A 16,564-nucleotide genomic window follows, 5' to 3' on the forward strand; every position below is an offset into this window, starting at 1 on the left:
ACATTCTAGTGTACTCAAAGAGTAAGGAGGAGCATGAACAACATTTGAGAATTGTCCTTCAGACCTTACGAGAACACAAGCTATATGCCAAGTTCTCAAAATGTGAGTTTTGGTTAGATAGTGTGGCTTTCCTAGGCCATACAGTATCTAAGGATGGGGTGTGCGTTGATAAGAAGAAAGTTGAGGCAGTGCTTCATTGGCCTAGACCCACAACTGTGTCAGAGATTCGTAGTTTCTTGGGTTTAGCAGGGTATTATAGACGGTTTGTTCAAGACTTCTCTCAGACAAAGACCTTTAACTAAGTTGACACAGAAGAATGTGAAATTTCAGTGGTCTGAGGCTTGTGAAAAAAGTTTTCAGGAGCTTAAGACTCGTTTAACTACAGCACCAGTGTTAGCCCTTCCATCTGGATCAGGGGGTTATGTAGTATATTGTGATGCTTCTAGGATTAGTTTAGGATGTGTTTTGATGCAGCATGGACGAGTTATTGCATATGCTTTTCGTCAGTTGAAAAGACACGAGCAGAATTATCCAACTCATGATTTGGAAATGGCTACAGTAATTTTTGCTTTGAAAATCTGGAGGCACTATCTGTATGGTGAGACTTGTGAAATCTTCACTGACCACAAAAGTCTCAAATACATATTTGACCAACGTGATCTTAATCTTAGGCAAAGGAGATGGGTAGAATTGCTGAAGGATTATGACTGCACCATACAGTATCATCCTGGAAAAGCTAATGTAGTGGCTGATGCTCTAAGCAGGAAGTCTTCTGGTAGTTTAGCCCATATATCTACCAAGATGAGGCCTCTGATTGTGAATTACATGAGTTGCTAGATCAGGGAGTAGAGTTTGAAATCATAGCTGGATCACTCTTAGCACATTTTCGAGTTAGGCCTATCTTGATTGATCGAATTAAGGCTGCTCAAAAGAGGGATTCTCAGCTGTGTGAGATTATAGATAGTATTCATCAAGGCCAAGCTCAAGGATTCATGTTGAATGATGATGGAGTTCTTCGTTATGGCACTAAACTTTGTGTCCCCAACGTTGATGAGTTGAGAAGAGAAATCATGGAGGAGGCACACCATTCTGCTTACACATTACACCCAGGTTCAACTAAGATGTATCGTGATTTAAGGGAGCATTATTGGTGGGGTGGCATGAAGAGGGATGTTGCAGACTTTGTTGCTAAATGTTTGACTTGTCAGCAGGTTAAGGCAGAACATCAGAGACCATCTGGGTTACTTCAGCCATTGCCTATTCCTAAGTGGAAGTGGGAGCATATTGCCATAGACTTTGTTGTGGGTTTACCTAGTACACGAGATGGTTACAATACAATTTGGGTAATAGTGGACAGATTGACAAAATCTGCTCATTTCCTTCCTGTGAAGACTACATATGACTTTGTTAAACTTGCACAGTTGTATATAAACAAGATTGTTAGTCTTCATGGAGTTCCAGTTTCCATTGTCTCTGATCGTGGTACTCAGTTTACTTCTCGATTTTGAAAGAAATTCCAAGAAGCTTGAGGAACACGAGTAGACTTTAATACTGCTTTTCACCCTCAGACGGATGGACAGTCATAAAGAACCATACAGACATTAGAGGACATGCTTCATGCATGCGTTATGGATTTTGGTGACTGTTGGGATCATCATTTGTCTTTAGTGGAGTTTGCTTATAATAACAGTTATTAGGCAAGTATAGAGATGGCTCCATGTAACAGCCCAGCCCACTAGTGATATTGTCCGCTTTGAGCCGAAGCCCTCACGGTTTTAAAACGCGTCAATAGGGGTTACGAACCACCAACTTATAAACCCAGCATCTCTACCGTGTTTTTTCGATGTGGGATTTGCCTAGGGTGTTACAATCCACCCCCCTTATGGGACTCAGCGTCCTCACTGAGGTTTGCCCCACCACCGTTCAAGGTTGCACGCGGAGCAGCTCTGATACCACAAATGTAATGGCCCGGCCCACTAGTGATATTGTCCGCTCTGAGCCGAAGCCCTCACGGTTTTAAAACGCGTCAATAGGGGTTACGAACCACCAACTTATAAACCCAGCATCTCTCCCGTGTTTTGTCGATGTGGGATTTGCCTAGGGTGTTATACTCCATATGAGACATTATATGGTCGAAAGTGTAGGTCACCGATTTGTTGGGATGAAGTTAGAGAAAGAAGGCTTACTAGACCAGAGTTGATACAATTAACTTTAGAGAAGGTTCGACTAATTCGTGATCGACTTTTGACTGCTCAAAGTCGACAGAGAAGTTATGCTGACCCTAAGCGTAAAGATGTAGAATTTATGATTGGTGATCATGTATTTCTGAGAGTTTCCCCTATGAAAGGAATCATGAGGTTTGGGAAGAAAGGGAAGCTTAGCCCTCGTTTTGTTGGTCCATTTGAAATTTTGGAGAGAATTGGAGCAGTTGTTTACCGTTTAGCCCTTCCACCTGGTTTTGCACATGTACATCCAGTTTTCCATATTTCTATGCTTAGGAAGTATGTACCAGATCCATCTCATGTTTTGCAACCTCAAACCATGCAATTTAGGGATGATATGTCATATGAGGAGCAACCAGTAAAGATTTTATATCGACAAATTAGGAAACTCCAGGCTAAGGAAGTGGCTTTAATCAAAGTCTTGTGGCATAATCACTCAAGTAGTGAGGCCACGTGGGAGGCAGAATCTGAAATGCGAGCCAAATATCATCACTTATTTGATTCTTCAGGTTAGAATTTTGTTTATTCAAATTCAGGGATCGATTTTTTTTTAAGGGGGGAAGTATGTGAAAACCCATATACATTTATTATTTATTATTATTTTATTTTAATTAGCTAATAATAATTTAATATATTTATAAAAATATATATTTTTTATTTAATGGTCTGTTTATTTATTTTTAGATATATATATATATATATATATATATATATATATATATATATTATTTTTTGAAATTAAATATATATCTGCAATTTGAACAACTCAGTTCAATAATAACTCTTATCCCATTCTACACCTAATAGGACTCTTGAAATATATATATATACCCTAATTATCTCTTCTGCTAAACTTTGCTCTCAAAACCTGTTTGTCACATCATTTTTTCTATCAAATACTCTAAACAGGTATTTTCATTATCTTTTAAATTATTATTATATATGTATATATATATATATAAATATATAAATTTACTATTTATAATTTGATGTGCGCAGAGAATCCCTAAATTTTTACTTCTCTATTTATCACATTCGATTCTATTTTCAAGGTAAAAATTCTCATTCTTTATTCAATAATGGGTGAATTTGATTTTATTTTCTTTCATTAATTTGTTACAACTACCCTAGAAATTTAATTATTTTTTTTTTATCATTAGTACTGAATTGGGTTGATCATAATTACTGTGAAACGATAACTTTAAATTTAAATTATATTTATATATATATATATATATATATATATATATATATATATATATATAAACATTTGTATCCCTGTTCGTATAAACCTTGTATCCGTCCACCCAATATATATATATATAAGTTATTTTATTTTATTATTATTTAATATTTTTTTTTTATATTTTGGGTATGTAGGAGATTCAAATATTCATTCTGTCAGCTGAAATTGTCTCTCTTTTATTGAATCTAGCTATTATTTTGGAGGTTCCAGGTGAGTGGTAATTATAGTACATGACACCGTTTTAGTTCCTTTCAAAATTTCTTAGCATTAAGTTTGTTATTAAATGGAATTTTAAATTAATATTTTAATAATTATTTTATATGTGATTTTCTACAGTTTTATTTTATTATTGAATTTTATTTTAATTTTGATTAAATAATTGATTTTTTCAACTATCTCTGCATTAGACCCATTAAAATTCCGGGAACAGGCCTTTAATGTATTTATATTGATTGATATTTGACTATAAAATTTACCGATGTGATACTGAATTTATTTGAGATTGATTTGGTTTTATTAACTCTCTGAAACTATTGAAATACACTATTGGAATTGCACTATCAGTTATTATTTGCTATCTGAAATTTTTTATTGATTTTGATTGATTTGTACAAATTGATTTTCTATTTTGAATTGGTACACGTGCTCGATTCGCTTCGTTATCCGCCCCGCCGTGTAGACTATCACAGTATTAGGTTGCATTGTCGAATCATGCATCATTGCAGTTTATGATTTGCATTAGTATCATATGCATTGATATCTGTGAAGGAAGAGGAAGGTATCTGATATCTGGTAGCGCGCTTACCATCTGGCCTTTGGTGATGTGGGGTATCATCACCCCGTGCAATCGTAATTACAAAATTTTTATTGAATGAATTTCTTTTATATATATGTTTTATGAAGTTATTTTATTAATGATTTTGACAGCATGAGCATGATTTTATTGAATAGAAAATTCATTGTGAAATTAATCAAGCGTCTGCCTGTTTCTATTCCGTTGTGTGCTATAATTATCATTCACTGAACATCTAGCTCAAATTCTCTGTCTGTTATCTGTTTCAGATCAGTAAAATTCTGCAGCTAATCCAAATATTCAGTCCATTTTCTGGAGATGGACAATTTTGATTTGTTCTCATGGTATGCCCGAATTCATATTTTCTCGGGCTAATAATTAGTTTAGTTTATTGAACAATTTAAATTTTTATTTGAAATCTGTAAAGACTCTGCAGTTTACTTATGGGATATTTATGATGTTATTTAGCATTTTTTTTATTTGGATTTTGTCTATTTTTAGGATTAGTAAGTAACAATATATTCATTTAAAATACTCTGATAAGGCTTGCATGATTTAAAAATACTTAAATCATGCGCCGGTCACGATTCAGAATTTTGGGTCGTGACACATGCTCGAATTCAAACTCAAGAATTCACCGTCTTGAAAACATCTACGGTACCACTAAGCATTTCATTAATGAAAGACATGTCTACGAAGTTTGTTTGTCATCATCTCCCTGTGTTGGCATCATGACATTAATTTAAATAGCCAAATTTGATGGGATCAAATGAACCCACATTGTAAAGAGTGTTTGATTGTTTCAGTTTGTGTTTTCAATCAAATGGGAATTCTTGAATTAGCAGCCTTTGGAAATCTGTGCTGTGGAAACCTGAGAAGGAAGTGCATATTGCCCGCTCTGCCCTGAATTAATCTGTTCCCTTTTAGACTCTTATCAGAGCTCTAGAAAGGCTAAACAAGCATGAATACAGGATTATGATATCACCGAGAAACAAAACAAGATTCTGAAACCTTCTGCAGGTATCAATCTTTCAGCAGCACAACCAGTCGGTTTTTACGGTAACCTTGTCCCAAAATAGCCAAGGAAATTCCAAGGTGCAGTGCAGATGCTTTTGATATTTTTGAGATATAAACTGAGATATAATATATGAAGTTTGTGATAATTTAAGATAGAATTGCTATTCTAGTTGGAAGTCAGGTCTATAGTATGCACCATATTTGCACACCCAAGTAATCTTTATGATGTTATTTGTTCAATGTCGCAAAGTATTGCTGCACTTTATTTATGCAGCCTCTGTTTACAAAACATAAAAGCAATTGTACTATTTTTCTGTCATTGCTGTACTTTATTTATGCAGTCTCTGTTTACAAAACATAAACGCAAGTGTACTATTTTTCTGTCCTGTTTTCTTTTAACTTAAATCCTATAGTAATCTGTCAAAGTCTTGTCTGCCAAATCTTTTGTGAAGAACCTTCTCATGTAATCATTGAGCATAAACTGCCGGTAAAGAGCTGGTTTTTCGGGTGACACTAGCTCTGGAAAGGGTCCATACAAGCAGACTCTGTTACCAGCGTTGAAGAAAATTGCGGTGGAAACTCGTGGATCGGGTGAAGGATTAGCCAACACTCTATGATCTACGCTTTTGTATTCATCATTGGAAAGGATCTGAGGAACACAGACAATATTTCAACAAAGATTTCAGACTGTAAAATAGAATTTCAAATCAGGCATTCACTTTGATATAATTCTACCTGAAGTATATCTCCAATGTTAATAACAAGAGCTCCAGGGAGAGGTTTGACTTCAACCCAACCCTCACCGTCCTTAACCTCCAAGCCTCCAATATGGTCCTGAAGCAGTACTGTCAAAACCCCAGGATCAGTATGCGATGTAATTCCAAAGGTGAGATCAGGTTGAGGGCAGTGTGGATAGTAATGGCCCACAAGTGTCTTGGCTTCCAAAAAAGTCATCTCCTTCAATCTTCTTGGCTTCAATCCCAGCCCTTCGCACAGCAACTCCATCAACATCTCTGCAACTCGTGTAGCCTGTTGGTTCCACTCAAGTAACTCGTTCCTACAAATTTCAGGGATGCCCTCAACCTCTGCTGGGACAGGACCCAATCTCACCTGAAGTGTATCCCTGCAAATTCGAAAGAAGAATTTCAATTCTTGAAATCTGAAAACCAATTCGCAAATATATCAAACACTTTTGTTGCCAGACCTCCAGCTCGCAGCTTTAGCGTTATACAAGTCAACGTTGGAAATGAAAGATACTCCAGTACCCATCTCCCTCCGGTACCACTGCTTCTTGAACTCCGTCGGCAGCTCATGAAACGCCTTGACCGCCTCAATCGTCCGGTTCATAACTTCCAGCGGCACCCCATGATTCACGATCTGAAAAAATCCAAGTTTCCGACAGGCATGTGAAACCTGCTCCACAATCGCCCGCCTCCTGTCTGAATCAACGCCTGAAAGGTCAATGGTGGGGATGACTTGGGATTCGGATTTCGGAACGGATTTAAGATCGGATAGCGCTCCGGTTGGGTGGATAAACATGCGGGGAATGGAGGTGAGGCCAGAGTCAACCAGGCCTTTAACTCCGATTTTAGAATCATCGAATCGTTTCACCTCTTCCAAATGATTATACTCCTGATGGGTTGCCTCAACCGCCATGATTCTTGCTTTGGTTGGTGATTTGGTGTAGGTTCTGCGACTTGTAATCTAAAGATGAAGAAGACGGAGTCTGGGTTTAATATTGGTACAACGCGACAATGGATGGATCATGCGGTCATCTCCAATCGTTTACTGATGAAATTTTGTTTATTAAAAAATAAAAAAGAAATTAAAACTTATTTAATTTCTTAATTTATTATTATTACGCCTCAAATTAGGATGAACAGGTTTCCATCTAAATTAAAAAATTAAATTAAATAAAATTTATTTGATTCAATCGGTTAAGTTTTAAAATTCAATCGATTTGGTTTAATTTATAAATTTTAATAATTTTAATTAATCAATTCGATTTGATTATTTTCATAAAAAATAAAAAAAATTAAATCGAATTAAAATTATATATATATATATATATATCAAGAAAATCATAAGATTTTTTAGTTCTAATTTTTTAGTTTTTTATTTAATATTTTTGTTATTGAAATTTAATGTTGAAAATATGAAATTCTATAAAATATAGTTTAATCGGTTTAAAATCGAACCGAACTGATATTTATTGGTTTAGTTCTGTTTGATTCCTCTTAGTGATCGGTTTGATTCGATTTTTAAAATTCTTGATTTTTGATTTTCGATTTTATCAGTTTGAAACCTAATCGACTGTTTGCACACTCCTGCCTCAAATTAAGGGTTGAATTATTTAGAATTCGGCTTATTTTAGTTTTTTTAAAATAATTTAAATTAAATTATTTCAAGTTATAAGCATTATATAAAATGAATTATAAATATAATTTACAAATTATTAATTTTAGATAAAATTTAAATTGATCAAATTAATTTAACATTACATTGATTCTCAATTGTAAAATCTATATTCAGATTTAAATTAAGCCATATTTAAATAAATAAATAAATAATATTGTCTTACTATTTTATGAGAATTAATTTTAAAGAAAAATAAAAGATTGATCTGACAATCGAAGTACAATAACAAAAGCTGGAAGGAAAATGGAGCACGCATCAGATCAATAAGTGTGGTTTATATTTGTTATCAGTTCTAAGTCCTATCGTCATAGCTTGATACGCCAAAAAATCAGTCCACATCTATTTGGACAGCTTTTATCTGAATTGCTGACTTTAATTTACACTTTGTTTATAAGCAACTACCCTTGATTCATAAAACTTTCCAATTAACCACATTACCATTCAACCTTCCCCTCTTTGATGACCTTCCAAATTTTCCTAATGGGGGCAGACATATGAGGTTATCATCTTAAATATAAATTTATCTTCGCTGAATTTAACACAAGGCAGCCTGACGCCTATCTTGGGAATGCGATAGAAGTTCTTTATTAGCATGTGGGTATAGATTTTCACTGTATGATTCGGAGTTAATTGTTCACTAGGAAGATCTTTGGCCTTCTGCAAATATAATCCGAGAGAGATTAATTGATCGGGACCAGTGTATTTTGCTGACCAGATTACAAAGCTTTTTGTTTGTCCTTTCCATGTAGTATCTCACATTGCGTGCGCTGTGATGATTATAATGCAATAATGCAGGCACGTGCATGCTACAGAGAGAAGATATTAAGGAAAATATTTAAGATTGGAAGCCACATGGTATGTAGAATTCGAAGTAAAAACGAAGATTGTCAAACCAAAAGTTTCAGGGGGAAGGCTGGGAAAAAAATTAACAGCAGAGTCTACATTAGCACCTGTTGGACATGTAACTGCACAGTTTCAAGGTATTTCGTGTATCTACACAATTGTTCAAGCGGATTTCTACTGTAATTTCTGTTCTACGTAGAGCTAATAATTCTTATAACGACACATTAAAATGATTTTCATAGGACAACAAATAATTAACATACAATCATTGATCAAGGGCACCTTATCCTGCACTAGTAGGCAGGATAACCTAGAACTAATTAAACAGACAAAATTTTCCCGAAGTAATTAATTAATTAGAACATGAGGTCCTAATTACAATTAAGGTCTCTAAGAGCTGATTTCCAATGCCCATCCATTTCTGTATACTAAACGTTAAAGGCTCCACATATAACAAATGAAAAAAACTCTGGGGATCAAATGCTTAAAAATATCGGTTTCTTGAAATAAGAATTGTGTAAGCAATAAACTCCCATAAGCAAACTGTCACACGGAAAAGGGGAGGCAATTTCCTAGACGCAAGCTTTCATACAAACCATATGACAATATTTAGACTTGTCTTTTCTGCATTGTGGGGAATGTTGTGACTCGAATGATGCTGAGGTATTGGCCATTGAAGGAGCTCTACAGCTATCTCATCCGCTATCCATGTTCCTAATATTGAAGGCATTATCTTTGAATCTGCTGATTTTTTCAACACGGTATCCTGAATTAATCAAATGATTGCAGACATTGGAGATTGCGGTTGGTTTTTAATTCTATTGATATAATTTAAGAGCTTTTATTCCCATTATCTCCTTTCAACAAGTCCTCCGGGAAAGCAACTATTTTGCTGATGCACTTGCCAAACAAGGGGTCACAAGAGGTGCTGATGCACTTGCCAACTTAAAGATATGTACAATTCTCTTCTTAAGGTCAATTAGATGGTCCAGTTTATATGTTCAAGTTCAAGCTTGCATGAATAACCTAAGAACTTATCTGGCAACTGAAGAAATAGAGCACTTGAAAATTTCCTTGGATTCCAGCATTTCCATTATGGATTTAACAGAATAATTCCTCAATGGACATGTGAATTATATCATTATCCCAAATGTAAATCACAGGAATCACAAATTTGTTCATGCACCATGTCGGTATTTTAACAGAAAAATCAGATCTAATGTCTCTATTCAATTATTTTGATTTGATTATTATTTTTATATTTCTATTTGGATGGATTCTGGTTCTTGAAATTTTTAATTATTTATTCAATTTAGTTTAATTCATAGTAATTTTGATCAGTGCAGTTTTCTCTTTAAAAATTTTTATTTATTTAGTTGTAAATTTCCCAATACCAATAAACGCCCAGAGAAAGGTTCACTGCAAGGTTGCCCATCCAATTTGCTGCCATATTATCCCTTGGGCATATACAGGTTCCGCAGAGACAGTAGATGCAGCAGCAATTGAATCCTGCAGTCAAACTAAAAAAGATAAAGGATAAAAAGTTTAAGAGATCAGTTATCCCTACAGGAATATGACAATGTTGAAGATTAAAATTAGTACTGCCATATTCATAAAAGTTAGGTGCGATGATGATTGTTGCAATTCATATCGTCAGAGTCATATATACCTAACAAACCAGAGGAAAAAACCCGGAAGAAAAAGTAGTACAAAGAAAATTAACTTTTTTAAGTCGATTTGTTGTGCCAAATAAATAGAACCACAGTTTTGTTTTTAATGCCATCGGTATATTGAAGAATGATGATGACGACGACGATATATATATATCGTATATCGTCGTCATCATCATCATCCTTCAATATACCAGTGTATGTGTGCTTTATTATTTATTGAAATAAAAGAATTAAAATCTAATTTTTATTTACGTGCGTGCATAACGTTAATCCTAACTTATATGCATGCAAAATCAATACATGATGATAAGAACTCGTGGGAAATGTACATTTTCAATAGACCGGTTGGATTTGTTGCTTCATCTGTATTCACTCTTGTATACACCCAGTATGTAATTTACAAGGAGTTACTGACATATGACGGAGGTTACTTATAACGGAGGAGGTTATTATGCAGTTGACAAGATTATGGAAAGCAATTGAGGAATGCGCAGGGTGGGAAGTGTCAACTCCAAATTCTTCTAAGAGCAGTCAGGTGTTACAATAAATATTTTTTACTGTACAATATTCAAGCCCTCAACTAATTAATCAATCAACAACAACAGACTCCAATAGTCTATTTCTCTTTAATTTTATTTGTCTTTTTATTTTCTAAGCTTTGTATTTTTTTTTCAAGCCATGTACTCAAACTTCTAGCAATAAATATAATTTTATGTTGCTTTAATTGTTTTTTTAAGTGATATTTTGATAAAACTGCATTCAGTCTAATCAGGTTCCTATAACCACTCGAGAGAAGCTAAAAAAGTACATAGCTATACGCTATGTTTCTGATACACTCGCATTCCTAAATTAATAACCAGTTAAATTGTTTTTTAAGAAAATAACTCTAACTCAGAGAAATACATAGATATTTAATTAATTAATTTGTTTTAACAATTATTATGGTCATTGAAGTCTAATATGAAGGAACTGCTAGTGAAAATGAAAACACAATCACCAACTAATTAATTTGGAAGCTAGCTAGAGAAATAATTACACAGGTTTAAATGGTTATAATTAATTTCTGTTCAAATCCTCAAGCTTTCTTGTCCATGCTCCAAGTATAGAAATTAATTCTGAGCTTTTGCCCTAAATGACTCCATATTGAAATATATTCAGAAAGTTAGGTGAGAAAGGTGTAAATTCACAACCATTAATAAAACAGGAAAACACAACCCGTGGCCCCCCCCCAAAAAAAAAAAAAAAAAAAAGCAAATAGTGACTTCAATACTTACACTTGGAATGTTTTAATAATTAGTTTAAAATTTTGAATTTTTTATTATGATTAAAATATATTAAATTTAAAATTTTATAATAAATATTTTTGAGATAGTGACAAAGTTAAATTTGGATAATATTTGATATATACCATTTTAAATTTATCACTTCAATAGTAAATTAAATTTGGAGATCATTTATTTCTGGACAAACTGTCATCAGCTCGATGAAAAATAATATAAGTACACTTATGTTTACCAAATAGATGATGAGCTGAGACTTATTTCTAAGGTGGGTAAATTACTAAAATTCTTTAAAATAATTGAGTCAGTTTGTATTAATGTGTGTTAGTTTTAAGTTTTTTTTTTATTTTTTTATTTTTTATAATTTTTCTATTTTTCTCGTTGCTTTTATAAATGGTACCTTATATTTTTTTTCAGTATTTTCTATATAGTATACTTTTTCTGATAAAACTCTAACTATTTTATTTTTATACATTTTCTTTGAAAAAAATAACATAACTTATTAGGATAAAAAATATAAATAAAATTTAATTAAAAATAAAATATAGTCCTCTTAGTTTTTTTTTATTTTTTTTAATTTTAAGATATTTTTTATTTTACTTAAAATAAATTAATTTCAATAATCAATTTTATTTTATTTTTTATTATTATAATACAAAATTACCATTAATATTTTTATCTATCTTTATTATTACTCCCACGTGTCGCATGTATTTGTAATTAGTATTATAATTTTTAAGCAAAATATAATTATTTGATTTATTTTAATTTATTATTTAATTAAAAAAATAAATATTAATATTACTTATAGCTAGCCAATATAAATAGAAATACGATGATCTAAATGATGGTAAAGGCTTTGCAATATACATTAAATAACTAACTTTCTTATACAGTAAAAAAAAATCAAAATTTAATCTTTATAAGTAAACAAAAATTGCAAAAGCACGTAAACAGATCGAAGACACGTTGCAACCCAAAAAGACAAATAGAATACCCCCATTTGTATAGCCTAGAATATTTCACTGTTCCGGTAATCGGTGTCAGTCCGGACAATTAAGGAGATTGAACCACATCTAAGACAACTAAAGACGCCATAAACACAAATAATTAGTAATGTTCAATTAGTTAAGTATAAATAAGAAAAACAAAACATAAGAAGTTAAACAAGTCGAGATTCACAGCGATGGGTGACTTTCTCGGGAACGACTGCGAAGTCATTTTAACCTCAAATTTCGAACCGTAAAATGTGACGCTGCGGTCCTTAGGACCCTTATAAACACAGTGGAAAAGAGAAAATCACAAAAAAGAACTGTTAAGCAAGCCAAATAATTAGGTCAGGGAGCTAGAAGAAATATGGAATTAATTGCAAACCGGGATGAACCGGCGATGGGCAGTTTGGTCAATTGACCCCAAGAGCTGACTCTTGACCTAACTGTCAAATAAAATTGGAGAAAAAAAAAACTTCGGGATCGAGAATTAAATTAAAGAACTAATAGAAAAATAAAAAAAAAAGAAAGAGAAAATGGAAAAGTCAAAAGGTGATGACATCATGCATGACCTCATGCATGATGCCATAAAGAATAAAATTAATTTATTTACTTATTTGGATTTTTGGTCTTCCTAAAGAGATAAAAGATAAAAGAAAAAAAAAAATAAAAGCTTCATCTTCCTCAAAGTGTCGCCTCCCATCCTTCTCTCTCCCTCACCATTGCAAATCTCATTTAAAGCTTGCTTCAAGCTTTGAAACCATCATTAAACCCCAAATCCTCCCATACGAACTTCACAAAAACTTGATTTAATCACTTGAGAGGAAGATTGGTCATCAAAGAGTTGAAGAAAATTGAGAGGAAGTGAAAGTTCAAAGACACCTAATAAGGTTAGTAATACAAACTTTAAGTTTTTAGTTTAATTAGTGTATGTATAGCATCAAGAACATAGAAACAAATTTAAAATGAAAAGAAAAATTAGTTGAGGGACTAAACTGATTTTTGGCCAGCTTGGTTATGAGGATGATTTGCATGAATTGAATGGTTTGAAAGGGGTATATAAACCTTAGTTAGTTGAATGACTATGGTTAAAGGCATGGAATCAAGTAAATACAAAAATTAGTGTGAATTAGGGTTTGGACATTAGGGTTTAGGGACCAAAAATGTGAAGAAGTGCTAAATGATGTCTTTGACATAGTTTAAGGAGAGAAATGGTCATTTATGACCTAATTAAGTGTGTTAGAAGTGTTTGAATCAAAGCCAAATTCGGATTGGGTATGCACTATGACCAAAAGTCAACTTTGAGGGACCAAAAATGGAATTTTACAAGTCCAATTGGTATGAGACCAATTGGGAATGAAAATAGGCACTAAATGACACAATTTTCATTTAGGAAGCATGCCCAAAAAGTGACTAAAACCTAGTGAACAAATTGACTAAAGTTGAGAAATCACAATCTACCTCTGCACAAACTGACCAAATGAACAGTGTTTGTTCATTTGGTCATAACTCGAGCTAGGCAGGTCAAAATGACCTGAAATTTTACCAGTGATTAGATGGAATATAGACCTAACACCAACCCAAATTATGCCATTAACCCAATCAAATTACTGAGCAAAGTTGGTGACCTGAACCTGCGGAACTGCAGATTTATCATATGAACAGTAAAGTTTCAATGGCAATAACTCTCTCTAGAAAACTCTGATTTAGGTGATTCTTGAACCGATGAAAACCTAAGACATAGTAGAAACATTTCATATGAAGAAAATTAGACCAAATTATAGACTTAACTTGATCAAATTGCTGAACGAAGTTGGAGCAATAAATCTACAGAACCAAATTCTACAGCATGAACAGTAACCGTAATTTGAGTATAACTTGAGCTACAAAACTCCAATTGGAGTGATTTAAAAAGGAGAATAAACTTAAGACAATAGGGAACATTTTCTATGAAGAAAGTTTTACCAAATTCCAACAGAAAAGTGACCAATAGAACAACCTTAGACACAAAAAACTGAAAATTGACAATTTTGCCTAAAAAACTTAAGTGTTGAGAAAATGACCAAAACCAACAAGTTTGATGACCAAAATGTGGTATGTGGGTAAAGTTGGAATTCCCATACCTATTAAGCCTTAGAAAGTCAATAATTTGACTTGAATAGTATAGTGAATAGTAACCCGAAATACAAAATTTCAAGAACATCGAGTTTAACATGTTAGAGCTAGGTAAAAGTGAAGTTAAATTTATTTTTGGATTTATGCTAAGTTATGGTACTGAAACACTGTGAAATTGTGTGTTTCAGTGGAAAAGAATATCGAAACAGAACCCGAGGAGTCGAGTCAAGGCCAACAGGCAACTCGTTTGAGGTTTGTGCACAACGTTTACTTTTTATAATCATCTTTTGCATACTATTTTGAATAATGTGAAATATTGGATTATGGCATTCTTATGATGTTTGATTTAAATTGTTGAAAGTTATTATGTATATTTGAAATGACAATGTTTAGCAAATTGTTAAGATAAGTTTTGAAATCACAGTGTCATGACCATAAATTTGAACACCTCACTAGCACGACTAGTGGGGGGTAATTAGTTTCGAATTTTGATTCCTTCTCTGGAGAAGTGTTGAGGTGTGCCAGTAGAAGAGGATGTGAATGGATATTCATATATTTGAGCTAGCTAGCCTTGTGATGTGATTTCTCTTTAGCCTCTGGCTATTGAGATTCTATTTGTTTCGAATGGTATGATCTAACTGTGGGTTTTATGAAATGTGATTTGATACTTCAAAATGAAATTGTTTGGGATTAAAATCCAAAATGAAATTGTTTGGGATTAAAATCTCATAAATTATGTTTGTGTTTAACTCGCATGCTTAGTGCAAATTTTGAATAAATGTGATTTTATTTTTGCATAAAGATTATTTTAGTATGTTTTGTACCACTGAGTCCTAGTACTCAGCGATAGCTTCTATTGCTGTCGCAGATACAGAGACTAGAGGAGCAGCTGACTGAGCTGCTGAGGTGTGAGGAGCTATCAGCTTGAAGTCATCGGGTATAATTTATACCCTAATTGTAAATATTTCCTTTGATGTATGTATTGCATATAAATGTAAGGACATGTAAATGGGTCTTGAGCAGCTTGTACAAAATTTGTATGAAGTTTGTAATAAAGTTTAGTTTGTATTTCTTTTGATATAAATTTTATAATGATGTATATATAAAATTTGTTTTGTCTCTAATGAAATATGAGTAGAACTATTTTATTTAATTTGAATGAAATGTATTACTAGTATTTTAAGGATTATTGAATTTTGAACTTGAGAAATTGATTGAAATGATTATGGAGTTGTTGAAATGGATTGAGTTCGATTGTGAAATTGAAGTAGTTGTTGAGAAAACATTTTTAGAAGTGCTTTTTACAGGTATTTGAAGAATTGGTTTCTCAAAATACAGACAGAACTCTGTCAAAATTTTTATAAAATTACGGAAAAATAAAATGGGCTAAAAGTTTTAACTAGTTTTTAATTTCAATTAAATGTTTTAAATACCTATTAGAAAATGCTCACCACTTGTCAAAAGTAAGAAAATTGTTTAAAATCCCTTGTAGGGTACTTAATGAGTTATCGGTAGGTGAAGTTCGGTAGTTCATTAGGTATTCTACGAGATCATGTTATACCTTACAGAGGGCTAAGGTGTGACATATTTTAGTGGTATCAGAGCAAATTTTTGAAGTATGTTTTAACTTGAGAATTTGTGTCTTTTCTTTGTTAAGTACAACTGCTCAATGTCCATATTTGTTACATACAGTGCATTACATCATAAATATGAACTAACAGAGGGAAATCTCCATGTGTTACTTGTTCAGGAGATACCCTAACATCATATTAAAATGGAAGAAAGAGATCGCTCAGTTGAGCAGTCTGTTGAAGCTGAGGCACAAGGGGAAGCCCTAGCTTTACCTAATATCAGTGGGTCAGTAGCACCAGCCTCGCAAATGCAGTAGTTTCCTGCACAGTTCGCACAGTAGATGGCTGCGACATTTCAATAAATGGTTGGGGGTATGCCTGCTCTGAAGGAATGGAA

General features: G+C 33.1%; 2 protein-coding genes across 2 annotated transcripts in view; one reads left to right on the plus strand and one right to left on the minus strand.

Moving 5' to 3' along the window:
• The window catches only part of LOC131173810 (protein RGF1 INDUCIBLE TRANSCRIPTION FACTOR 1-like), a 43,687-nt gene extending 27,962 nt beyond the window's left edge, over window positions 1-15,725 (plus strand). Inside the window, exons 2-3 of the mRNA XM_058136312.1 lie at window positions 14,785-14,848; window positions 15,465-15,725. Of these exons, the coding sequence (XP_057992295.1) occupies window positions 14,785-14,848; window positions 15,465-15,477 (77 nt within the window). The 3' untranslated portion in view covers window positions 15,478-15,725. The remainder of the gene's footprint in view (window positions 1-14,784; window positions 14,849-15,464) is intronic.
• Window positions 5,479-7,134, minus strand: LOC131173809 (1-aminocyclopropane-1-carboxylate oxidase homolog 4-like). The gene is made up of 3 exons (XM_058136311.1): window positions 6,483-7,134; window positions 6,014-6,401; window positions 5,479-5,927 (listed from the first exon to the last, which is right to left on the minus strand). Exons 1-3 carry the CDS (start codon window positions 6,932-6,934, stop codon window positions 5,679-5,681), a joined length of 1,089 nt encoding a protein of 362 aa, XP_057992294.1. The 5' UTR covers window positions 6,935-7,134; the 3' UTR covers window positions 5,479-5,678.
• Window positions 15,726-16,564: the final 839 nt, after the last annotated feature.

Source organism: Hevea brasiliensis, chromosome 15 (assembly GCF_030052815.1).
Source record: "Hevea brasiliensis isolate MT/VB/25A 57/8 chromosome 15, ASM3005281v1, whole genome shotgun sequence".
NCBI classification, from domain to species: Eukaryota; Viridiplantae; Streptophyta; class Magnoliopsida; order Malpighiales; family Euphorbiaceae; genus Hevea; species Hevea brasiliensis.

Bases quoted from the DNA above. Each gene is read 5' to 3' on its own strand.
- LOC131173809 (XM_058136311.1), bottom strand. From the start codon at position 6,934: ATGGCGGTTGAGGCAACCCATCAGGAGTATAATCATTTGGAAGAGGTG. The intron at 6,402-6,482 runs GTCTGGCAACAA...TCGAATTTGCAG, and splicing joins GCTAAAGCTGCGAGCTGGAG to GGATACACTTCAGGTGAGAT. The intron at 5,928-6,013 runs GTAGAATTATAT...TGTGTTCCTCAG, and splicing joins ACATTGGAGATATACTTCAG to ATCCTTTCCAATGATGAATA.